This window comes from Larimichthys crocea, chromosome XVIII, assembly GCF_000972845.2.
Source record: "Larimichthys crocea isolate SSNF chromosome XVIII, L_crocea_2.0, whole genome shotgun sequence".
Lineage (NCBI taxonomy): Eukaryota > Metazoa > Chordata > Actinopteri > Sciaenidae > Larimichthys > Larimichthys crocea.
Genome location: NC_040028.1, coordinates 14,507,537 through 14,532,620, shown reverse-complemented (window position 1 = coordinate 14,532,620; position 25,084 = coordinate 14,507,537). Strand labels below are relative to the sequence as shown.

Below are 25,084 nucleotides of genomic sequence, written 5' to 3'. Positions count from 1 at the left end.
AGCATCCCTCTCTGCAGGCAGCTCCTCGCCGCCCTGCAGAGCACAGACAGTAAATAAAGGAGGACTCTTGTCTAAATATACTTGAGTCTCAGACCTCTCTCTCCTGTCATGCCATCCCGATGCCCAGCGCGTGCGCTTAGTCCACTGCAGCTGACGTCACACCCAGCATGGCGGTCAAGGTGACTCCGTCAATAATTTCTTATTAGAAATTAATTTTAAAGGCGCTAAAGCGGCAGAGAGCTTGTCGGATACGGAGGACAGCATGTCTGTGCGGACGCGTGGGTTTAAAGCTCTTGTCTTGAGCGCAGCGGAGTCCCGCTTTCTTTTATCTCTGCACCTTTGCATAGTGCCATCTCTGCCGGCCTGGCACAGACAACTGTAATTTATTTCCTCTGTTGCATGTTTATTTTTAGAGAGATGTGACTTAAAGCGGGTTTTAATTTTTTTTCTGTGTGAAGCCAGTATTTTTTTTCGCATGCATGCTGTTGTAGTTGTCACAGTCGTGCGTGTGCGTGGAAATCAAAGCTGAACAGTGACAGCCTGAACTTCACTTTCACCGGTTACTCCTACTAACACCCTTTAATTGTATTCATCTTTATGATACATTAACTTTTTGTCTGTGTTATAGGTGCAAGCAACAAAAAGAGCCGACCCCCATGACTTGAAGAATATATTTCTAAAGGTAAGAACAAAAACATTTTGCAGCATTAACCAACATGGCAAACACACAGAAATATGTGTGTTACATGTCTACTAACGCTTTGCAGTGAGTGTGTAGTTTCTGTGGGGTGTCCATTGGGATACATAGTTGAACAAAGGTCACACAAATGTTTCGACTAATTTTGGATCTGCTTCAACACGAGACTCTCTTCTCACTTTGACTTCATTTGTGTGTGTAGCATGTGTGTTTTGATCTTGAGCATGTCATTGACTTTCTCGTCACGCTCTGCCTACACCCTTTAAGGAAACAAACCCCTGTCACAGGTTTGTTTACCCCCGTAGGGTCTCGTTTGGAGTGTAAACTGTGTCTGAGGGAAGGGATTCTACAAGTTATAATCCCTCCACATCTCTTGAATCCACTGTAAGAGGGTTGTGTAATTTCTAATGCATATTCAGGTGGAAGAGTTAATTACTGGAAGCTCATTCTGACTGCCTGTATAATTTGATTAAGAACTACTTGAGGCCTACTGTGAGGGTGAATGGATACACAATCATGTGATGGAGTAATGTGGCAATAAATTGCTTGGAATTAATATTTTCACTTAAAACATTAATTCAGCAGAGTGCATTGAATTGTAGCTCTGAAAACACTTGCCGTGAAAAGTCTCTTCACACACTCTTTCTCTGTTTATCTCATACTCTCTCTCTCTCTCTCTCTCTCTCTATCCGAGCTTGGCTCAGACCCACGAGCGTGGCCTTTCTGTTGCCAGTTCATGTGGCGCTTGTGTTTCCAGAGCTATCTCTGTTCCAACTTGAAACCCAACACAGGCTCTAAAAATGACCTTACATCTTAAAGGCTGACTGAGATCTCAGATTTAGCACCAGCACTGTGTTGGCTGTGCGTGTTTCGCTTCAGTCAAGTGAAACACAGCCACGGCACAATGCTCTAAAGATTATTGATTATTGATTGTCACATTGTTCAAATTAGGTTCAGGCTGAAAATTGTTAACTGTAGAGCTACAGTCTGATTGTTTCAGGCGATTGTAAATCACTGAGCAGCACTGATTTACTATAATAATATTAGACTTACAGGATGATTGTATAAATGTGATGAAGCACTATGAGTTTTTAGACATTTAAATTAATAGATTAGCCAAAAATAAACATCCTTATCTGCTTACTGTGTCCATAAATAGTTCAATAGTCCAATGAATTTCCATGAAAAGTGACTGGTTGAAATGCTGGACAGCATATCCACAACATCACTTGTAGGTTTGCTCAAAATATGTCGCCTCTCTCTGATGTCCTATTCCACGTCAATTCTCTGTGATTTACAGAGTTTCCTGATGAACAGTAAACGTTGCGAACTATAGCTGCTGTTAGCCAGCGTTAACAGTGTATGCATGACATCACCCGTAGTTTTTTGAAGAGCTTGTTTTGAAGCTCAGTATCTGTGGCTTTGGCTGCCGCCATGTTGGCAGTCCCGTCTCTTCCGCCTCCCGGCTAATCTAAAAATCTACAAAGACATGGATCATCAGTGAATCTGAGTCAGGCTGAATTACACTATTTGGCGTCACTTCACAGCCATGGAGTTTGCTCATCATTGATGAATAAAATTGCTTTATTTTTCTTCTTCTTTCTTTTTCAGTCTCTATTTTTGTGAATAGAAAAACTCTCATTAGAATCTGTTGTCCTAAAATAAATATATATACAAACTAGACAGTATTTCCAGCAGTCTAGTGAGAGGCATGTGTGTCTAATCTAAACAACAGAATTCAGTCTCTATCCGTCGAGACATTGAACCCCCTCACATGCTTGGCAGAGTAGGTAAAAGACCAGGCTCAATTAATCATGACAATGCAGAAACATATACATTTTATACCTAAACACAATCACGGGATATATATTGATATCACCATATAAAATTACAAATGCCACGATAGAAGATTTGATCCACATCACCGCTGACCGCAGAGGTGACCTTTCACCAAGGCCCTGAACCCTAAAATGCTCCAGTGGAGCTGCTCAGAGGTCAACAGATTACACGGGCAGTTTATAGCAGTGAATGTGTGTGTGTGAACGGGGTGTTCCTGAAACAAGAGCCTGACTCTGAGCAGCATTTCCTTCAATAAATAAAGGTTATACACTACTCCATACATAATTATCAGACGTAATACATTGCAGGACATGTTTATAAAAGCGTATACCACCGCGTGCACCATCTGGGTTTTCTTTTTAAATCTAATTGTGTATCTGCTTCTTCTGCTGATAACATGGATGTGGTTGTATCTTGTGCAAAGGGACAATCATTTGAAAGACACTGATGCTTTTCAATACTTATTGTCATGATGGCAACGCATTGTATGGATGTAAGTACTGTGTAGGGCCAGTAAACCGCATAGAAAGGAAGCTGCACACAAAAAACACAAAGAAAAGAGATACGTTATAGAGAGAGCCGCTGTAAAAATAGACTTGTTGATTTATTATTGGCTGTTTCTTTCTTCTCTCATTGAATTCAGCACTCCACATCATTTTCTTTCTATGCAAACAATGGAGATTCTCCCCATACCGAGTCCTCATCTAAATCCGCAAAGTGTGAAACATTGATCCACATTGAACATCCACATTGTTTACAGCTCTGTCCGTGTGTCTCCTCTGCAGTATGCCAGTGTCGTGGACGATGGAGAGCATTACATGACCCCCAGGGACTTTGTACAAAGTTACCTGGGTCTGCATACACAGCTTCAACATAATCCCAAAACTGTGGAGCTGATAGCCGGAGTGGCCGACACTACTAAAGATGGGTAAGTGCCCACAGTGACGATAGCAAAGCTGCTTTGGAAGTCGTCTCTCGATGTTACTTTAGTCTAGGATAATTATCCTTTTGGTATTTCTTTGTACATTGTCTATTTAAACGTGTATGAAAGTATATATTACTTATCAGAATCTGTTGTCCTAAGAGTAATGTAAGAACCAAGTGAAACTGAAATTTGTCGATTACATGCTGTCACCACAAATGCTACACTACATGAATGGGCATTATTACACAAGACAACAAGTGTGTCAGTCTTAACAAATGGAATTGCACAACAATGCCCTGTTAGCTGTTATTTGAGGATCAAGTTAAATTAATTGTACAAGCTGTATATAGCTTTTATGTATGGTGATCCAGATAGCTCAACACACTGCAACTTAAAGAAACAAGCAAATAGAAAAAAACACACATAAATACAGAGAAGCTGCAAGAAGCACGGACAACAATGGTTTCCAGGGGATGTGAAAAAGGTGATGCACACGTCTGGACACTGCTGGGTCATGCTTTTGTTGTTGTTGCCCCACAAAGGAAACTCACATTTTAGCTAATTTTCCAACAACACTTCAATAACGTCATGAGTCAGGGTCTGGCTCCATGCTATATAACAGACATGTTGACCCCCAGCCCCCAGTCTTAGGTCCCTAGGTGGACCCTTAAGGTGATCGTGCTTGTACCATCAGGGCCTGTCGGCTTTGGGACACCCTGGCTGAGGAGAGGAGGCTCGCAGAATCAGTGGCTTCTTTTAAATCACTTCTTAAAACACATTTTTATAGGCTTGCTTTTACGTAATGTGGTCTTTTTATTATTTAAAAAAGTGATGGGTGGATTTATATTTAGATGTTTATGTATGTTTTTGACTTATTTTTTCATTTATTACTATTTTTTTATTATTATTTTATTGTTGTCTTATTTATTTTATTATCATGTATTATTATTTTCTATTTAAACTGCTTTATATTGTCATGTCATGTTCTTAAATCTTATTTTTATCCAGTAAACCTGTTTTTAAAGGTGCTATGAATATAAAGTTATTATTATTATGAGTAACAACAGTGGCAACAACAAGCGTGTCACAGTAATGTTCATCACTTCTTAGTGTCCCCTGGAAACAGTTTCCATTGTCGTCTGTGTTACTTGCATTTTTTTAAATGCTGTGAATGTGTTGAGAAATTTGTGATGATGTTTTCTTAATTTGCTTGTATTTGTTTTGAGCTCTCAGGGCCACCGTTATATTATTAACATATATATATTAATGACAAAACGAACCATGCCGTCCTGTTGCATTAGGTTCTTAAGCTACTTTTAAGTAACCTAAACTATCCAGATTTCACATAATCAAGCAGCAATTAATCTTGGAGACCATTTTGACACCTCACAATCTGTGCATAATCATTTTTTTTCCTTTCAGTGCCGCACCTGTTGATTAAATATTCCCCAGACTAACCATAGCAGGGCGCGTGCACTATGTGCCAAAGAGAGTCTGTTAATGATTCATCGCAGTAATGTTTGTAGTATCTTTATCAGTCAATTTTACACTTACAGCTGATCAATTTAAAATCCAGTGATAAGATAAGCCAAAACATATCTGAACTGTTTGATTGCAGTGGCACGTATATTCACCTTTAATGAGAGTGTACAGCAGCAGTTAGACGTCTGCTATGTTTCATGAAAAGCTTCAAGGTCCTTAGATGTTCAGATTCCCATACGAGTTAAAGGACATCTCGTCCATGCTGGTTTAAAATTTGAACTTCAAAGTTCATTATAATTTATTATTAATAATAAAACATGTATATATAATATAATACAAAATAATTAACTTTCTTAACTCTTCAGACAACATGGATGAACCATTAAAGGTCCATTGTGTAAGATTTAAGAGGCTTTGTTTACAGTGTTATTAGTGTATAATCACATGAAGATTTGTTGTCGTGGTCCTCTCCCATGGAGTCTGTCATGTTTCTACAGTAGCACAAAACAGACAAACCAAATACTGACTGAGTGAGGCAAATCAGCAAACACGCCGCTTACTGCCCCTAAGTCCTACACACTAGTCCTTGGACGAAAATGCTCGGACAGCTTGGTGCTGCTGATGAAGATCATGTGATATGATCTTCCCCTAGAATAACTACTAAGTAGACCTTGTCATTGGTGAAACTGTCAAATTCTGTGTCCAAGGTCAAGATTAAGCTTAGCTGAAAAACAGATTTAGTATCACATTACTGCCCTGTTCTCCGGGTTTAAAGTTTTTTTTTCTGTGATGTACTTGTAGTTTTTGTACTTTTGTCCTTTGTTCAGATAGCACTCTTCTTTCTTTCTTATCCAAACAGACTGATCTCTTTCCAGGAGTTTCTGGCCTTTGAATCAGTTCTATGTGCCCCGGACGCCCTGTTCATAGTTGCCTTTCAGTTGTTTGACAAGACTGGCACAGGGAACATCTCATTTGGTATGTGCATGGTGGTTATTGCTGGCATACATACTTCATACTCCAAAGTCTGTCATTTCTGTTGTAGTTTTAATGGATAAATAATAGAAAATCATGATGATGGAGCGGTTGTGTGGTTGTGAGTTTACCATTTACCGTTGTGGAACGCTAGTGCTCTTCTTACTAAAGCATAGGGTAGTCAATACATGTAGCCATGTCTTTTTTTATGTATTACATATGCGAGCAGAGCGTATTCTTAAAGTCTCATCTCAGGGCAGGCCAGCTGTGTGGAACATCACATTATAACCAGCTCCATCTGACAAGAGGTGAAATGAATCGAGCATGTCATAAACCAAGAGATGCAGAGTCTGTGCAACAGGCCTCCATAAAGACGACTGAAATTGAGAGCAGTGCTTATAGTGAAAATTTCTTGGATGGACTCAAAAATCTTCAGAATGTAAAAGGAGACTGTCAAACAGCCTTTTCAGCTTCACAGTGCAAATGGACTCTTTCCTCTACTTTAAAGCGGGTTCACTGCAAATGGAATGAGGGTGTGAGATGGATGTTAGAATAGCATCTTGCATGTTTTTTTCGCCCCTCTGTCTCGTGTTATTGCTCACTCGTGTCTCACTCTTTTCAGAGAATGTACGCGACATCTTCAGCCAGACCACTGTTCATCATCATATTCCCTTCAACTGGGACTGTGAGTTCATCAAGCTACACTTTGGCCATGAAAGAAACAAGAACCTCAGCTATACAGAGTTCACCCAGTTTCTGCAGGTATATATATTTTATCCATACTCTTGCATGACAAACATTTACATTCAGTTATTTATCTGAGGCTTTTATCCAAAGCAATCAAGGTACAGTACTGGAGGAGGTAACATAGGTCTGTATGAGAGCATTCAAGTAGGTGAGTGCAGAAGTGGAGACTACTTTGTGCGGGGTAACGTGCTCTTTTGGGTTGATTGAAGACCAGGCACGTCGCTGAAAGAATTTCACTGTGCAGGCTAAGAGGCCCGTCAGGAGGATGTTACAGTAATCGAGCCGCGAGATGAGACCACAGCTTGAATCAGGAGTTGGGTAATAGTTGAGCCTACATGCTATGCTAAGCAAACCAGCTGTTGTCTACAGTTTTGTATTTATTGTTGTGAAGAAATTGCTTAAGTCAATGGTCAATGGTGAGGTCAGGAAGGAAGAAAGTGTTCAGGAGCCTCTGATGTCTTATGCTGTATTATTTATTGACGCTTGGCCAAGGAGAATTAGAGACGATCTTAACGTTCATCAGAAGTGCCTGAGTCGGTTTCACATTCTGTCAGACTCATCCTGGTGGATCGACTTTAAACCCCAAGATAACACCACAAATACTACACGCCCCAAATTAGTCAAAGAGAATGTTTTTACTGTTTAGGAAGGCAGCAATAGGTCTCTTCGACCCTGGTCACCACATTGTTGAGATAGACTGGCACCTACTGTTCCCAACCAAAGCCAAACAACTAATACTGCTGAGGACTTCAAGGCCCACACGTGACCTCGTATAACCTAAGGATGGAAAATTCCATAACATTTATTATTATATTCACCTACAGGTCAGATATAAGTGTGGTATCCAAATTTTTATCTAACTCTTTTCTCTTTATCTAAGAAAATGAATATACAACAACTTGTGTTAGAGGACAAACTGGAACTGAAACAAGACCTGAAAGGAAATCAAACCCCAAACTGAGACAGGACATAATGACCTCAATGGCTTTGGGTATAACTCCCATCTCTGCTTTAGTTGCCCAAGATTCTCTTATTAGTTTTTAAACCACCGAATGGCCTGGCACTGACCTATCTTTTAGACATGCTACATATGTACGTACCTATGTACCTAGCAGGTCCCTAAGATCCTTGGCAGCTGGACTCCTGGTTGTACCAAGAACCTCATTGAAAACACACAGAGAATCACTGTGATCTCAGAACAATGTCTGAAGACTGTCCGTAGACATTGGCTGGATCTTAATGTAATGTTTAACATTTATTGGTTTTATTGTTGCAGGTTTTGTTTGCTGAAAGTTTGAGTTTCAGTTTGAGTTTGTAACACAGATGTGACGCCTCTTTTAGTCAGATATTCCCACATCTGGTCACACCCAACCAAGTGAGATAAAGCAGACCATTGTGGCCAGCCCACTTACATAATGTCTGTTTTCTTTTCTTTGCTTAGAATTCTAACATTTAATTTGATGTTTTCTTTTTAAAAGTTGCCTTTAAATGTTTATCGTGTTATCATATCACAGTACAGTGGACATTTATTCCCTTTAGCTCATAAGAAGAGCCATAGATAAACATTTTTTTTTATTTAAATGCGACTTCATAGGTTACAAAACAAGTGGACAGCACACAAGATGTATTTTTAGCCTTTTCTTCTCCAACATCTTCGTATGTGTGCATCAGTAAATGTGAACTGTAATGATCACCTTCATCCTGTGGTGAATCATTTTTATCCTGCTGAGGGACAAATGGAAATGACGTAACATGAACCACATGCCATAAATGATCTCTTAAGATAATGGGGTTGTGATGTGGCGTTGCATCTTTCAGTGTTTCATCTCTTCAGCCGTCTTTGTGGTTTGCGGTAGGCCAGTGTGCCATTAAGACACTTCACGTTGTTGTTTTGCTTTATTGGTTGTTGCCTGTATCTCACTGAGATCTCTGGTGCTGTTCAGCAGCAGCAGCAGTACGGTCAGGGAGGAACCTGGTTTGGAGTCGAGGGCAGAAGCTGGGTGGTCCGAGAGTTAGACAGGCTGGGCTGCAGTGTGGGATCCCTCAGAGCACTTTGTGGTTTATCATACGAGACTAGGGCTTTGCACCGCGACACCAAAGACTCTTGTGTGTACAGTATTTCATTTACATCTATCATTATTATTGTCTTGTTGTTCTGTCATGTCCAAGCACATTTCATTTCTTTTCACTGAGTGTTACTTAAAAATACCAAAAGTACAGATCTATGTGTAGTTTTGAGCCACCTTGTGGTTGTTGGCCGGATTTGAAACTTCAGTGATTGCAGACAACGATGAGCTTTTTGCTTTTGCATGAAAAGTATAACGTTTGCGAGGCGACGAGATATCATCGTGAGTTTTCAACAATATAATCACCCAACATTGTGTAAATTAATCCTCGGCAACAATGCACTGATTAGGTTATCAGATCCAGAGTGTAAAGATGAAGTAACAGCCGAATATTGCAGTGATGTTGCTCTGTGATCCTCTGGTTATATGTGATGAGCTTTGACAGCAGACATTGACCCGGGGTCAGCCTCCCCCTGCACCCACATCTGATTGCATGGTTGTCATATTGAATCATCTTCCTGCGGACACACCTGCCTGCCGTCTCACCGACCGCACGGCTCAGCTCCGGGATCAGACTTCTCGGGACATGGTTTGCATTAGTCTCCAGAGAGACAGTGGTGATTACGAAAGCCAGTGTCTGACACTGTCACATCTGCCTTTCACATCTGTCCAACATTGGTATTATTATACCTTCATCCCCCAAAGTTAGACCTCTCTGTTTCATTGTAATGCAATGCTCCTCATTACAGGAACACATTCTTTGCTTCTTTTGTCAGCTAACAGCTTGACCTCCTCTGTGTGTGTGTGTGTGTGTGTGTGTGTGTGTGTGTGTGTTGTGGCAGGAGTTGCAGTCAGAGCATGCCCGCCAGGCGTTTGCACAAAAAGACAAGAACAAAAGTGGCACCATCACCGCCTTGGACTTCAGCGACATCATGGCCACCATCAGGCACCACATGCTGACTCCATTTGTAGAGGAGAACCTGGTTTCAGTGAGTTCAAGAACACGGTCTACATGAGTTGTTTAACTATAAAGCGGCTAAAATAAATGTTTTTATAATAAAAACATGTCAAATGACAATGGGAGAAGGGCTCACTCATAGTGATATCTCAGTGGTTAGCTAGCCCGGCCCACAAATTCACTGTTTTGGTTCACTCCGGCTGCTCTCATGGCTTCGTTGTTGGCACAGCAGGTAGCTGCTTTCAGTGAAAAAGCATTAAAAACCCACTGTACGCTACCTGCTCAGCACGGCGGACAGACATAGTGACAAGCTGGTGAACATAGTGGAGCAATTATCAGCTAAGGAGCCAGATATTTCCCTCAGGAGTGGGTAGAGACCAAAAACAGAGCTAAAAGACACAAACACAACTCTAAAATAAAATAAAAATAAATGTTATTGAACGTGTAAATAAGCAAACAGCCAAAAAAAACAAACAAACAAAACAGCTTTTTCAGGTTTGAAACAAAAAAAGTAAAAGATCCAGACCACAAAGAATATAACAAGATCCAGTCGAAGTCATCCTCTACAGACATAATGACAGACTTTGGATCTTTCTCTAGGCTGCAGGAGGCAGCACCTCCCACATGGTGAGCTTCTCCTACTTCAATGCCTTCAACGCCCTCCTCAACAACATGGAGCTGGTCCGCAAGATTTACAGCACCCTCGTCGGCACGCACAAAGACCTACACGTTACCCAAGGTACACCTGAGACACGCCTGACATCACTGCAATGAGACATGTTTCATAATATGTGACGTGAAATGTAGCCGTGCAATCGTGTTTTAACTTTCTTGACAGACCGGTGTGAGTGAACACACAGGGAACATTACTGTAGCTCTAAATAACTCAGGTAAATGAACATCTTTAACCTGGGAATCAGATCACCTCCTACATGTAGTGAGTGTTAGCTGTACTGTCAGTCACATCTCCTAAATGTGTTTCCCATCGAGATGCAAAACTCTCCTTTGTGTCCGTGGATTCCCCCCCCCTGCTAGAAAAGACTTTGGGCAAAAAGTATTTGCAAGTAATTCTTGTTGTGTGTTAACAAACATCAGACGGACACAAGGGTAAAGCAAACACTGAAATGTCAGCCGTCAGTCAAAGAGAAGTATGTCATTGCACTACTCAAGATCAGAGAAGCAGGCTTGTAAGCGAAGGTTGCAATGCTTGGACCTGACAGGAAGGTCTTTGTGTGGGAAGTGAATAACGAACTCTTTTCCCTCCTTCAACAACTACCATTAGGTTTCCTCTGAGAAAGACCACCTGATGGTAATGGAGCTTCTCAGCAGGCAACAGTAAAGAACTGAATATAAAGCACACATAAAGGAGTGACACAGGGTGCTGCTGAAATTGCATGCTCATTTAGTGTACTCCAGAGTAAGGAGGTACAGCGCATACACAATTTATTTAATAGTTTTAAGTACTTTTTCTGTAATCTTCTTATACATCCCCAATAAAACAAACAAGTAACAGTATTTGCAAATACTATTTGCCTGCTGTAGAAAATATCTGACGTGGTTAACCTCTCGTGTTTGTGTTGTTTGATTCGCTCTTCTTCTCTTCGTTGCATTATAGAGGAGTTTGTTCACGCTGCAAATAAGTTTGGTCAAATCACTCCAATGGAGATTAACATCCTGTACCAGCTCGTTGGTCTCCACTCTCATTCCGGGTAAGATTCAGAATTATTCATTCATTCATCTGTTTTATTTGCTGTAACATTACTTTATTTATGTAGCATGTAGAGAAAAGCTGAGAAAACCAGTGGAGATTCTTACAGTATCTCTATTTTTGACATAAAAAATATATATATTACAAAAGAATAAACGTACCAAGGGACCAGATTTATGTCTGTGGACCAAAGATTTGAAAATAATTCTTAAAACTGTGATTTGTTCATATTAGCAGCGAATTACAGGCATACACGCAGGAAACAAGACTGTATTATAATTTTATTTTCTACTTTTTTGGTGCATTTGAGTCAATAAACAGTTAAACAATATTTTTTTTACAACCCAGACCTCTTCTGTAATAATATTTTTAATGATTCTGACTAGAGATTGTTCATTTTTATAGATGCTTGTGTCATTTAAAAAAAAAAGTATTTTGGGACTTATAGCTGAGTTTGTGCTGAAAACAGTGCAGGTTAAAACGTGCTAAACAAGGAACAGACAAAATGATAAAAAAAACAAACAAACATTAATGTGTGCAAAATCAGAAAATATGAACTTAAAACAAGTTGGAGTTCAAGTTTATTTGACTTTTCTACTTTTGCAATCACACAGGTAGGTTCTGTTGTGTATCCGAAACATTTATACAAAGCCGTGTTATTTATTTAGTTTTTATTCCAGCATGAATGGATTAAATATGTTACAGGTCTGTTTATTGCCTATAAAGATAAAGTTATTGCTCATTCACTTTAACAACAGTGGCTCCATTGGCTGATTTACAAGACAAACATAAAACATGGATACAGACTTTATGATGCGTCAGGCCAGTGGGGAATATTTGTGTCTCAAACATTTAGCAACAAAGCACTTTCATTTACTTGCTCCGCCACGGGCACTCATCCAGCTTTGTTTGTCTGCTGTTTATATAATCCTAAATGAAAGTTGCATTAACTTCAAGTTATATGCCAGTAAAAAGGGTCTGTGGAAAATCTTACATCACTGGCTGCTGCTCCCAGTAGATGAAGGGCACTCTGCCTTTTTCCTGGCCTAACTCGCTCCCTCCCTCCCCTGCTGTTGTGTGTTAAGGCGGCTGAACCATGCAGACATCGAGAGGATAGCCCCGCTGGAGGAAGGAGCGATGCCATACCACCAAGCAGAGGCCCCGAGACAGGTAGCCTGGTCGACTCCTCTAATACACCTTACATCCTGCTGCCTTTTATCAAAGCCTCGCTTCCTTCTCGGAGAGGTGCAAAAATGGTGAATGTACAGTCGCTGAATTAGCAGAGTGCCCGTGTTTTTCTTCCCTTGTGAAGTGCATTACTTAAACTCCCAGATAAAAGTACACCAATTATACTTATAGAAGAGGAATGGATTGTTGCATTGCTCCTCTCCATGAAAGGCTCTCCCCATTTCATTCAGTATAGCTGCACGTACACATCTGCCGCAATCACACATCTGAGAAGCTAATAAGAGGCTTTTATCAGTGTGGGGCTTGAGGAGTTTTAGGAGCCTTTAGCGGAGTCTACTAATGGCAGGAGGGGAGCGAGAGTCAAGGTGGATTTGGAGAACAAAATAGTTCCTGCCTCCACCGGATAACACGGCTCTATATCAGGCTGTGGTCAGAGCTTTCAGGCCACTCATGCTCCAGGGACTCATGCTCAGAGGTCTGGAATTTGATTCCTTTGGGGGGGATGCTGCAATTCTCAGGCCTGCCCTTTAGTGGAAGTAGGCTAATTGTTTAAACCCTTTGATCAAGACCTCGATCTTGTTAGCATGCAACCCTCGGTGGAAGCATCTGGGACGAGGAAAAGACCGATCTGTCCTACTTCCCTTCTCATCTGGTCTGGGAGAATTTTACTCACCGCAACGCAACCTGCACACACACATGCTTTAGCAGTCTCACTCGGACTGTGTAATATTCATGTAGATACTTATCTGTACATGGAAAAGGCTTGTGGGGCTAATCTCTTCCCCTGCACCACAGTGAAAACAAAGGGGGCTCCGCTTTCAACATCAAACACCAATCCAGAGATCAAGTCGATAACAGAGAAATTATACTTTGTTGTAAAAATAAAAGGAGACCTTTTAGCTTTAAGCCTCCCACGTGCAGCTTGTGTGGAAAACTCCAGCTACAGGTTCACACAGTCATTTCTCCAGAGCTGGTCCTGCTGTGACATTTAATACCGGCTGACGATGAATCAGATGTTATATGACATGTCCACATTCCATCGCCTTCCTCCGCCGTTGAGTACTCTATAGCATTTTTCTTTCCACAATGTATCTGGTTCGCTATAGTTTAATAGCCAGCCGATTCATGGTTAGTGTTCTGACCCCCACCCCAACCCTCCTCCTGTCTTTCTCCAGATTCATTTGACCACTGGTATCTTTTTCTCCCCATACAGCACGCTCACGATGCGTCTCGGCCCGTCTGGCTCCAGGCTGCAGAGTCTGCCTACAGGTTTACTCTGGGCTCAATCGCTGGAGGTGAGTGACATGTCTGTGGCGGAGCCCCCTGGCCCGCCCGAGGGGTAACCTTAGCCGGCCAGACTGGCGCGTTGAGGCCCCGGGGCCGGCCATTGTGCTTGCAGGGGGAGAGGGGTTGTGATGTGAGGCTCCGGCATTGTGCTGTCGTGCCACCGGTGGCTCCAGGCTGTCGTTGGGAGTCGGAGCTTTTGGAATGACACAAATCTTCCGGAACCGCACTCTCTGGAATCTCCGTCTAATTACACTGGAAGGAACTGATACAAGGAACGTCTGACATAACTGCCCCTCAGATAGGAACACACACTGACCCACACTGTGTGTGTGTGTGTGTGTGTGTGTGTGCTATCCCCAAATATGCAATTCAAACAGGGGTCAAAAAGAGATGTATATCACAAGGCGTTTGTCTCTGTGGCGATAATGAGCTGTTTCTCACCCAGCCTTAGTGCTGACCGAGCTCTTTGCATGTTTGAGAGAAGAGTCATCCCAGCCTTTGATGTCAGACAAGACATGGCAAGTTAAGCTGAGAGCAAAAGTTTAGTGCAACTTCTCCAAACAGTTTTCCCACAGTTATCAGACTTCCTATTCTGAGCTTAAGTATATATTTTTAATAGTTATAGTTTTAGACACAAACAGGGCTCCATTTTTTTCTTTAACCACAGGAACAACCACCCAAACATATCTCCTGAACTGTTATTGTACAACTGTGCAAATTGTAGGGGTGACTTACATACACTGAGAGGAGTGTTCAAGAGCTCAAACATTCGTTCTTAGAGCTGAGTGCAAAAGTAAAAATGGGCAAAATATTCACTAATTTCAGCGTTTCAGATGTGAGGATTTGCTGCTTTTCTTTGTCATACATCATCTTATATTAGTTAGCTTTAGATTTTATGCGATTTAAATAAGCCACCAGATATTTTATAGACAAAACAGTTAATCAGTAATGAAAGGAATAGTTAGTTAGTTAGTTAGTTAGTTAGTTGCAGCCCTAATCCTCGCAGTTTTCAGCATGTGTCAAAAAAACCCCAAAACAACCCAAAATCATACAAGCTGTGCTTACATGTGTTTACAATGTGTGTGTGTTTCGTAGCCACCGGTGCCACGGCCGTGTACCCCATCGATCTGGTGAAGACGCGCATGCAGAACCAGCGCTCCACCGGCTCCTTTGTAGGAGAACTGATGTACAAGAACAGCTTCGACTGCGCGAAGAAAGTGCTCCGTTACGAGGGCTTCTTCGGATTCTACAGAGGTAATCCTTCACGGGGTTTTATAGCATGTAAAAAAAAAAAAAAAACCTGTGTGTGCAGGCAGGCTGACATATGGGGCCTTGTGCAAAACAAACCCTCTGATGGGAAAGCATTAGGATTTCTCAGAGTGCTAATATCAGCAGCATGGTTTTACTAATTGATACCAGAAACCTTTGCCCTCCCTGTTCAGCGGTGAATAAAGCAACACCCAGGGGTCACGTTTTCATTATCTCAATACCTGGGAGAGAGCTCCCCGAGGAAAAATGACCAGCAGATTTCGTGTAGTAGCTGTGTCTGATCTGCCTCTGCGCGGATGGTGATAATGATGCTGAAGGCTTGTGATATACAACACTTCCACCCTCGGGCTGTTCATATGAAGGAAGTCAAGACTGCCATCTACTGCTACCTCCACCACTGCAGCTCTTTGTTGCTCTGATTTCTGCTTCCCTCTGCTTTCCTTCCTCCACCTCCTCTCTCTTGCACATGATAAGAGGGTGGTTGACTCAGAGACAGACACGCTCGGCTGTTTTCTGGCCGCATACCAGCAGCAGTCACTCAGCAGCTCCTTCAGAAGTTTATCTGGCTTGATGAAGGACAGGCGGTGAAACAGTATGGCGGTTATCGCCACCGTAGCACCCATGCCCACCCTCCAACCCCCGCCTTACCCCGATCTTGTCTACGACCACACAGCTCTCTCTGTTCCCCACCATCAGTGGGATCAGGCCTCAACAATGCTGATCCCATACGCACCAGCAGTGTCATATTTTTTGGACTTTTTGTTCAATTTGAATGGGACCTTTGTGTTTTAGTGCATCAGATGTATCAGCCACATCTGTAAATATTTATGGGTTTGTTTTATGCACACAAGAAACCCTGCAGCTTACATTGTTCTAGCTGTCAGTGGACTTATTCATTCAGCAAAGATAAAAAATGTGCATTCATTTCAAGCCAGACTTTATCTGTCTCTCTCTTTCTCTCTGTCAGGTATTCTAATGGGTATCTATGAATAATATTTTGCAGGTCTCCTCCCGCAGCTCATTGGCGTTGCCCCGGAGAAAGCTATCAAACTCACGGCAAGTGATTTCAATGTGTAGCCTAGAGTGTTCAAAAAAGTTGATTCACTGTGAATGGAAAACATGCACAGAGCGTAGAGGAAACACACTCTTCACAATCAAGATGTGACTGCAACCACAACTTAACATTAATGCCCTGCTATCAAGATTGGGATTGTGTCTCATCTGCCTTTTTTTATCTTCATGTCTTTTTCCAGATGAATGATTTTGTCAGAGACAAGTTCACAGGACAAGATGGCACCATCCCTCTGCCTGCAGAGATTCTGGCTGGTGGATGTGTAAGCATTACTTTAGAGATCTGTGAAATTCAGTCTGTAGATGAACTCAGAAACAAGTGAAGGAACAGCTGAAAGATACGAAATATAGTATCTGTTTAAAATACACAGTTGCCAATATCGATATATATATATATACACACACATACACACATATACTGTATGAAAGCATTTTACATATAAAGTAACACTCACACTGCTGTTTTGGTGATTAATATTATGATATAAATAAGATAAGATAGAGTTCTCCCACGCAGAGTCTCAACATCTGTGGCGAGTTGTTGAGAGTTGATTGGTTGGATTTGGATTGTGAGTATCGATACAGTCGAGTGTTGTTGTTGTTGTGGGTTGTGTTCATAGTTTAACAAATGTTCTGGTCGACACTACTTTGGAAAACGTTCATCCTCAATGAAACTGACGCCGAGGTAATGTGAAATAAATGTTAAAGTACCTGCAGGGCTGCATGGCCGTTAAACGGCTGTAAAATGTAATGAGTGCAATATAAAAATACTCCATTACAAATAAATGTGCTGCATAAGTATGAAAAATAAAAGTACTCATAATGTAGATGTGTTTTACTATAATATTGGATTGTTATTGCACATGCATTAATGTGTATATAGCATTTTACTGTATCATGTTTGTTGGGTAGTTTAATCTCTAAATAATAATAATAATTTAAAAAATTAAATAATAATTTTCAACAACAACATTGTAGCATATACATTTTCCTCTATTCAGCTGTAGACAACAATTGTACACATTATAGTTAAAGTAAAAAAGCAAATAGGACAAACTAAAGCAAAAAAACAAACAAAATATCCACTCCAAATTAAATATATTAAATTAAAAGTACATATTGACAAACAAGCAACCAAACCTAGCTCAGAATGGTCCGCTCTGTAGTATGATATCGTATAGTGAGGTGTAATAAAGCCATGACAGGACTCCACTGCTAATAAAACTTCATCTATAAAACAACTAAGATCAGTGTGGTGGAGTAAAAAGCGCAGTAATCCTTTAAAACGTACCATGAATTTGAAATATTCGTACCTTATATTTGTACTTAAGTACTTGACTATAACCTCCTGACTGTAAGTATGTTGATACTTGATCGTCCAAAAATTATACCGGCAGAGGCGGATGAACTCAATTATTTTTCAGCCAAAAACACATTTTTGAATTTGTGAATTGGTAATTTTGGAGAATTCTGATTAATTGTGGTGATTTATTTAAAATAGTAGTTTATTTTTTCTCATTTGCTTCGACTCAATTAATCAGAGTATGCCCCTCATTTAAAAATCTATTAGTGATAACTAATTTATTTAGTTTGTGTTTATATATAATTATAATTATTCAGCTTCTTGTGTCAGCCAATCTTTTACAATACAGTTCATATCTTTTTGTGCCTGAATCCTCATAATTGGATTTATCGTGCCCAAATTGCCGTCATATAACATCTTTTCAATGCAACACCAGATTATAGATGTAATTCCTTCACTGGTCGTGTTGAAGTGAAACATCCCACAGGTTGCTCACAGAGAGCGAGGTCTTCGGGGTCGTGACCCTTGTCAGGGTGTAATTGTAGGAAGAGGCCCTGGAGGGTCCTGGAAGAAGCTGGGTTTAGCTCTGCGTGATTGAGTTTGACAACGAAGTCCATACCCGAGGCGTGGTCACAGTGCAGGTCCCCGCGCAGGACAACGAGGATGTTTCCAACACAGTGTTAACCGCTAAGGATACTTCCTTATAAATCACGGCTGAGAGATTTATATTCACATACATGAACTAGACGACATCCTCTAGTTATTTTATGAGAGTTAAAAGTCTGGTTAATCTGACGGCTCGCTAAATTATCGCTCCCTCCAGAGGAGAGAACTGAAGAAGATAAAAGAGACGCAGCGAATGCATCAATCTTCAGAGCAGCGGATATTCCCCCCTCCGCTTTGAAATTGACTAAATGTGCCGGAGCTTTTTTTAGACCTTTGCTCGGATGTTTACAGATAAGACCCCTGCCCTGAATGTCACTAGCAGCCATCCTGGGGCCTGATTAGATTTGGGGAGGGTGATAAATGTGCCTAAGTCAGAGGGTGCTGTGCCTTTAGGACATTGCTGGGTGATTCAGCAATCTCCCCTGGGAATGGGGGTGAATTGGGGAAGTGTGCGGGGGTGAGGCCAGGCTGGGCTGCTCACCCTGCCACAGGAGGTGCCTCAGGGGAGGCGAAGGGGGCAGAGGGCTGGTGCCAGGGTCAGAGCCTCTCAGCCATGAGACGGGGCTTCTACTCACCCTACGTCTGCTCTCTTCTGACCCCAGTTGTTCTATCAATGCCCGCTTTTTCCTCCTCCTGTCAAGGCCATTCTCTTACTGGATCAGGGGGTAAAAAGTATCTTTTGTGCTGAAGTTTGCTGAGATAATTGGAAAGCTACTTAGGAGAAATGCTTACATATCATTAAATCTTCACCCAAAGTTCACCCCTCGAGTGTGTAACCTCACTCAGTCTTATAAAACCTACATCTGTCTGTGCATATGAACCACTCATCTGCTCTGTCTTTTCCCCTTCTGCATCCTGCAGGCTGGAGGTTCCCAGGTGATTTTCACCAATCCTCTGGAGATCGTTAAAATCCGTCTGCAGGTGGCTGGAGAGATCACCACAGGGCCCAGGGTCAGTGCCCTGAATGTTGTGAGAGACCTGGGCTTCTTTGGCCTCTACAAGGTAGGTCAGCACCTCTGCAAGCACCATGACGTCTGCAGCATCAACCTCTGTTAACTGTCAGACAAGGGCAGCGAAAGGTGCTCTCATGTCCGTGACATACAATACGAACAACTCGGGGAGTTTATTTATCGTTCTCGTCCATGTTTACAGTAACAAGTTTGGTTGGAAAGGAAGGTGACGTCTTCGGAAGTCTTGTTTGGACGGAGAGATATTGTTTAGTTTCGCATGAATTATTTATGAACAATATCTTAACAAACAAAACAGAAAACAGTAATAAAGGGGAAGACTGTGTCCAGTAATAGAAATACAGCGGGGGGAACACATCTCCAATGTCTGAGTGCAACCTCTGTGGCCACTTGAAGTCAGTCTCCATAAGTCCCCACATTAAAATGTACAACTTCACAGCAGAAGTAAACATGTTTACAACCTGGTACAAAAACAGTTTTGGTCTCTATAGCTAATTGCCCCGTCCATGACAACTGTACTGAGTCTGAATTTTCATATAACTCACCTGTTCAAATTATATTTAGCTTCAAAACAGCTCTTCAGAAACCTACAGGGGTGACGTCACCTATGCACTGTCCATTTTTTTAACCCCAAAGCAAGTCCGTTATGTACTCAAACAGTGTGCTGGATCATAACTGTAGTCCGTCAAACCCTTCAACACAGTGGATGCCGGTCTACTATCAATATAGTGGAACTAAGGTTTTATTTAAAAAATGACTTAAACAACCAATAATTAGTTAAAATACAAACAACAGGTGATTAATCTGTTAAAATATCACACCCACTGCCAAGTAAAGGTCCAAAATAATGTCTGAAACAAGTGCAGAAGTATGAAAAGTGTTATATTTTTTAAACCTTTTAATTATTTTATTGGGTTGGTATTAATGGTACATTAGTATTTAATGTGGTAGTATGTTAAGTTCGGGTTATTTTAGCAGTATTTCTGTGTAGTTTAATCCATGTAATCACTGCAGCTGTCAAATACAGTAAACACGGTGCAATAAAAAGTCCATTAAATGTAGCGAAATAAAAGAGCAACGTAACAAAAAAGGAAACCCTCAAGTAAAATAAAGCACTACTTTCCAAACAGATGAAACACTGCTGCATCTGAACAAACATTTGTATGTGTACGTAGACAGATCGGGATCAGACATGTGAAGATCAAACAGCCCTTTTGCTGACTGTTTGCAATTTTCTAAAACTGTGTTAAAAATGCTAAAGGAGCTGCGGCCAACAACCAACAGCAAATTAGTGAAGGATTATGCTTTGCTACTGCTCCTTTCCAGATCCTTGTGGGTTTACTTACAGCTCGAGTTGTGTTCATACTCCATATTTTAATGAGTAGCAGACAGTGTGTGGCTTGTTAAAAAAAAAAAAAGCTGACTTCCTCTTGGCAGAAGAAACCAGCACACCAGGGTCCATGGCAATGCTCTGAGTGTGTACGTGTGTGTGATGGATTTCTCTCTGGAGGCCCAGTGCTGCAGCTCCGCCTGGGGCTCTTTGGCTCCATCACCAACACTAAAGCCTCCCTGTAGGGTTGACTAAGACAGCTCCACTTAATCCCCTAGACAAACCTTGTCAACCACGGTCAAGATATATATCCTTTTTTTCTCCCCCCGTTAGGGAGCCAAAGCTTGCTTCCTGCGTGACATCCCCTTCTCCGCCATCTACTTCCCAGTTTATGCCCACACCAAGATGAAATTGGCAGATGAGGACGGAAGCCTGGGGGCGTTGCAGCTGCTCACTGCTGGAGCTATTGCAGGTAACAAACATCTGGAAAGTTCAGGATGTGCGGACATCCAAACAGCAAGGTGTTCATTGAGGGATGCATCACATTTTCTGCTCCAAGAAATGCATTTTGGTTTCCTCTCTCCGTCCATTGAATCCCCACAATACCCCGACTATATGTACAGTGCTTTTGTCATATACCCATTTCAAGCCCTGCATGATGCTGCGGCATGCGACACCATCCGTGCATAGTGAAAACGCCTCATTATGTCTGTTGTGAAACGTCTCCTAAGGTATACCGGCGGCTTCGTTGGTGACCCCTGCCGATGTCATCAAGACCAGGCTCCAGGTGGCGGCCCGAGCAGGCCAGACGACATACAGCGGAGTCATCGACTGCTTCAGGAAGATCCTCAAGGAGGAAGGTTTCAGGGCATTTTGGAAGGGCACGGGAGGTAAATGCACACACATGCACACACACATTCAACAGTCCTATAAGTGGTTTCATGACTGGGAAATGGGGCACGCTGTGGTTGCTGTAATTGTCTCGAATGCACTGCAGAAATATTAAATCCCATGTTGTAATTTTCAAACTATCTTCTATTAGCTCGTGTCTGCAGATCCTCACCGCAATTTGGTGTAACCCTGGTGACCTATGAACTGTTGCAGAGATGGCTCTACATCGACTTCGGAGGACAGTGAGTACCTTAAAAACCCAGTGTGCACAGATATCTACCTCATTAATCTCTGGAAGTGCGTCGTCACCCTTAATCTGACTCCATCCACAGTCGCCCTACTGGCTCCATGCCCACCCCCAAACCCATGATCGAGGACCATCCTTCTGTGACTGCAGACCATGTAGGCGGCTACCGCCTGGCTGCTGCAACCTTTGCTGGCGTGGAGAGAAAGTTTGGTCTGCACCTGCCCAAATTTAAGCCTTCTGGAGACGTGACAATCAAACCAGCGGAGTCCAACACGGAGCCACAGGCTTTGTAAAAACAGCACTTGGTGGTTTTCTTTCAAAATGATTTTATTGAACCATATTTCAGTTAAATTTGAGCGGTTCTCTTACTCTGAATGCTGCATGAGTATGGCTTTTATTTTTGGCGTTTTTTTCTTTGCATTGCTTGCACAACTTTACTGTACATATTGTACTTCTCTACGGAAAGACATTATGGCATTACGAAGACGAATGTAACTGCGTTTTTTTTCTGGCGTGCAATATAGCTTTGGTGTGCATGCGAGTTTAGAGTTTAATTTCAGACACACGAGGATGTACAGATGTTTTCAAAGCAAAATGTGTTCATTTTGAAATCACGACCAGGGAACTTGGGAAATAATTTAAATGTATTTATTGTATTTTATTGAAATAAATCATTCAAACTGTTTCTACCGTGTGAAAAGTACATTCTCAGTTTTGACACCAGGATTTGAGATTCGTCGTCTCCGTCGACATACATTACAGATCTCTGAGGAAAAAAATAAAATAAATCACTGAGCAGTTACAGCATATATGATCGTCTTCTTAGGCATTGAGGATATTCCAACTATCACACGTCTTACCAGCTGCTCTGATTAAGTGAAAACGGATGCAGTATAGAATATAGAAGTAGAAAGACATCTGGATTTTGGACATTTCATTATTTTACAAACGAGTGAATATTTGGGTTGTTAGATCTAAAAAGGAACAGAGATGACAGTTATAAGAAGTTTACATTCCTGGGCGTTTAAAGATGTGATTGCTTTTCTACAACTTTGGTGGAAATGGAGCTCAGCCATGAGTTTTTTGTGATAACGTGTGGAGTGGCGCACTTATTGGAAAAACAAAATTAAGGCTCGTGTTGACATGCCGTAAAATAAAGACAGGATTTTTACAATCAAGTTTAAAATTAAAGTTTAAGGCATCCGGCTGAAGAAAGGTCGACTGGTTTGTGTTGGCTGTGAATATGGCTTCGTGTTAGTGTCTGAGGTTGCTAGCCCTGTCGCTTGTTGTGTTATTTCCAAGGAAGACTGGTGACAGTCCAGCTAACTGAGAAGGCAGAGTTGTCCGAATAAGAAGGTGTAACGAATCAAAAGATGTGCAGAACTTCTTTCATCTTTTCCTCCAGTCATGATGTCAACACATCTTTTCCTTCAACAAAAAAAACAAAAAAAAACAAGAGCTGGTATTAACAAACGCGCCACTGGTCCCTTAAATATATATCCCATCCATGACGAGTACATCAGGCAGCCAGGCGCTGAGCTGCCAGCTCCTCTGCATCGTCTCTGTTCTCGTTGATTTCCGCCAGTGTGCGAACGAATCGGGTCCACTCGTCGTTTTTCGGAACGGCAATTTGCTGAAGAAAAGGCGACACACACAACAGATTTTAAACACGGCTTCATTACACACTCAAACCATAAGAAAGTGTTCGAATTAAATCGCTACAGTACAAATTACATCAGCCAAGAGACCAATTAATTATGATTACAATAAAAATAAAGAACAATCAAGAGCAATTAAAAAAGGTAAGAAGCTGAGTCATGCCCACTCACCTCTCCAACTTCATACACACAAACTCGTCCATCCGAGTCTCCCACGGCGATTTCTCTGCCGGAAGGAGCCCATCTGACCCTGTTGAGGGCCGGGTTACCGTCAACCGTGATGCTGGCGGTAGGAACCTAAAACAAAAAAAATACCAATTAACCTAGATAAAAGTCAAATTCTGATTGATTAATAGATGTAAAAATAGATGTGATAAGACACCTCGGTGTCGTTGTTCAGGTTCCACAGGTCGAGATGACCCACTCCGTCCACACAAGCAAACAGAGCAGGGTGAGTTGGGGACCACATGACGTCGTACACGTAATCGGAGTTGTCTTCAAATGAGTAGAGCGGCTTGTTGTTCTGTAGAAACATTTTTAAAAAACATTATTTAAATCACTGAATTTGTAGAGTTTCTTTTTTTCTGTCTCTTTATGTAAGCCCGTGATGTCAAACATACTTAATGAAAACAAAGTCTGACGATGTTTTCTGCTTCTAACTCAACCCAGTTTTTCCTGTCAGGCTGCCTAATTCGTAGCCACAGTAGCGGTGGAGCTCAAGGCACGGCTCCACCACTTTGGTCCGGAGTCTGGTCCAAGTGTCTTGACAAATATTGGATCAACTGGCACAAATTTGTTCCACACAGGATGAACTGTAAACTTCTCATTTCGTGCCACCATCATGACATTCCTACGAGCTGTAGTTTGTCATTTTGCATAACTTGACGGTAAAAGGTGAAGAGGCATGTTAGCACTGGCTGTGCTGTGCTCCAGTAAGGGTTTAAATGCAGTGCTGGCAGTAGGTACGGCACTGAATCTCTATCACCTGATAATCAAACATCAGCAGGTGTTATGAATCAAGCTGTGTGTTTTACGCGTTCATCGGCTGGTCCCGTTTCTATAAATGTCAGCTGTCTCCTCACATTTAAGGTGCCATAGTGATCCTGTGTTTTACCGTCCAAACAACAAGGGTGAACACAGACTTTACTTTGACACCACCCTCTGGCCATTTTTTACCTTTACTTTAACATGTCTGCTAAGGATTTAAAATAATATATATAACTCGAACATACAGCTATATATAATCATAATCTGGTATATAAGAGCAGGGTGTACCCGAACAGGCCAGAACCGGCCCACTAAACTGCAGAGAAGTTTCTAAAAATTCCTGATTTGTCTTGATTTGAGTGCTTCCTCCTGGATACATAGATCTGACATGCTTACATACAGGCCACGGGACACTGTCAAGAGTTATTTAAGAATAGAAAATTCATTCAATGTGATTTGCAAAGTCAATTGAGACCAGAGAAGATAACTGGAATAATTGGCAAGTTTGAGGAAACAGCAGTCTGTTTTTAGTCGTCTGACAGATCATCGATCTTATAGCTCACAGAACAGAGTTCCTTTAGTTGGTGCCAGGTTTCAGGAGCAAGTTAAACCATATAAAATGCTGATGCAGAAGCTTTTCCACCCTGACCAGAATAAAGCTCTCTGTAAAAACTATAAATACTTATTGTGGTTGTTAGACCAGCCGTTTGTGTTTAATGTTCCTGTTCTGGTTATTCCGCCTCCTGTCTGTGTTGTGATCGACTATAGCTGATCAGTGTGCGTATATGCAGCTCGGTTGTTTGTGATCTAGGTCTTCTGCTGATT

General features: G+C 41.6%; 2 protein-coding genes across 3 annotated transcripts in view; one reads left to right on the top strand and one right to left on the bottom strand.

Moving 5' to 3' along the window:
• Positions 1-70: 70 nt before the first annotated feature.
• On the top strand, positions 71-23,057 carry LOC104927787 (calcium-binding mitochondrial carrier protein Aralar1). Its single transcript, XM_019255229.2, has 18 exons — positions 71-179; positions 629-682; positions 3,322-3,464; positions 5,803-5,918; positions 6,538-6,677; positions 9,571-9,717; positions 10,287-10,425; positions 11,302-11,395; positions 12,480-12,564; positions 13,796-13,877; positions 14,965-15,123; positions 16,142-16,194; positions 16,392-16,472; positions 19,040-19,180; positions 20,810-20,948; positions 21,208-21,366; positions 21,519-21,609; positions 21,700-23,057. Exons 1-18 carry the CDS (start codon positions 168-170, stop codon positions 21,905-21,907), a joined length of 2,043 nt encoding a protein of 680 aa, XP_019110774.2. The 5' UTR covers positions 71-167; the 3' UTR covers positions 21,908-23,057.
• dync1i2a (dynein, cytoplasmic 1, intermediate chain 2a) overlaps positions 22,249-25,084 on the bottom strand; it is a 20,382-nt gene continuing 17,546 nt past the window's right edge. For both annotated transcript variants that reach the window (XM_019255231.2, XM_019255232.2), the window contains 3 exons: positions 23,655-23,795; positions 23,444-23,569; positions 22,249-23,247 (listed from right to left, as the gene is read on the bottom strand). In XM_019255231.2, coding sequence (XP_019110776.1) covers positions 23,134-23,247; positions 23,444-23,569; positions 23,655-23,795 — 381 coding nt within the window. In that variant the 3' untranslated portion in view covers positions 22,249-23,133. The remainder of the gene's footprint in view (positions 23,248-23,443; positions 23,570-23,654; positions 23,796-25,084) is intronic.

Coding starts and splice junctions, on each gene's coding strand:
- LOC104927787 (XM_019255229.2), top strand. Junction 10,426..11,301: donor AGACCTACACGTTACCCAAG/GTACACCTGAGA, acceptor GTTGCATTATAG/AGGAGTTTGTTCACGCTGCA. Junction 21,367..21,518: donor ATTTTGGAAGGGCACGGGAG/GTAAATGCACAC, acceptor ATCTTCTATTAG/CTCGTGTCTGCAGATCCTCA.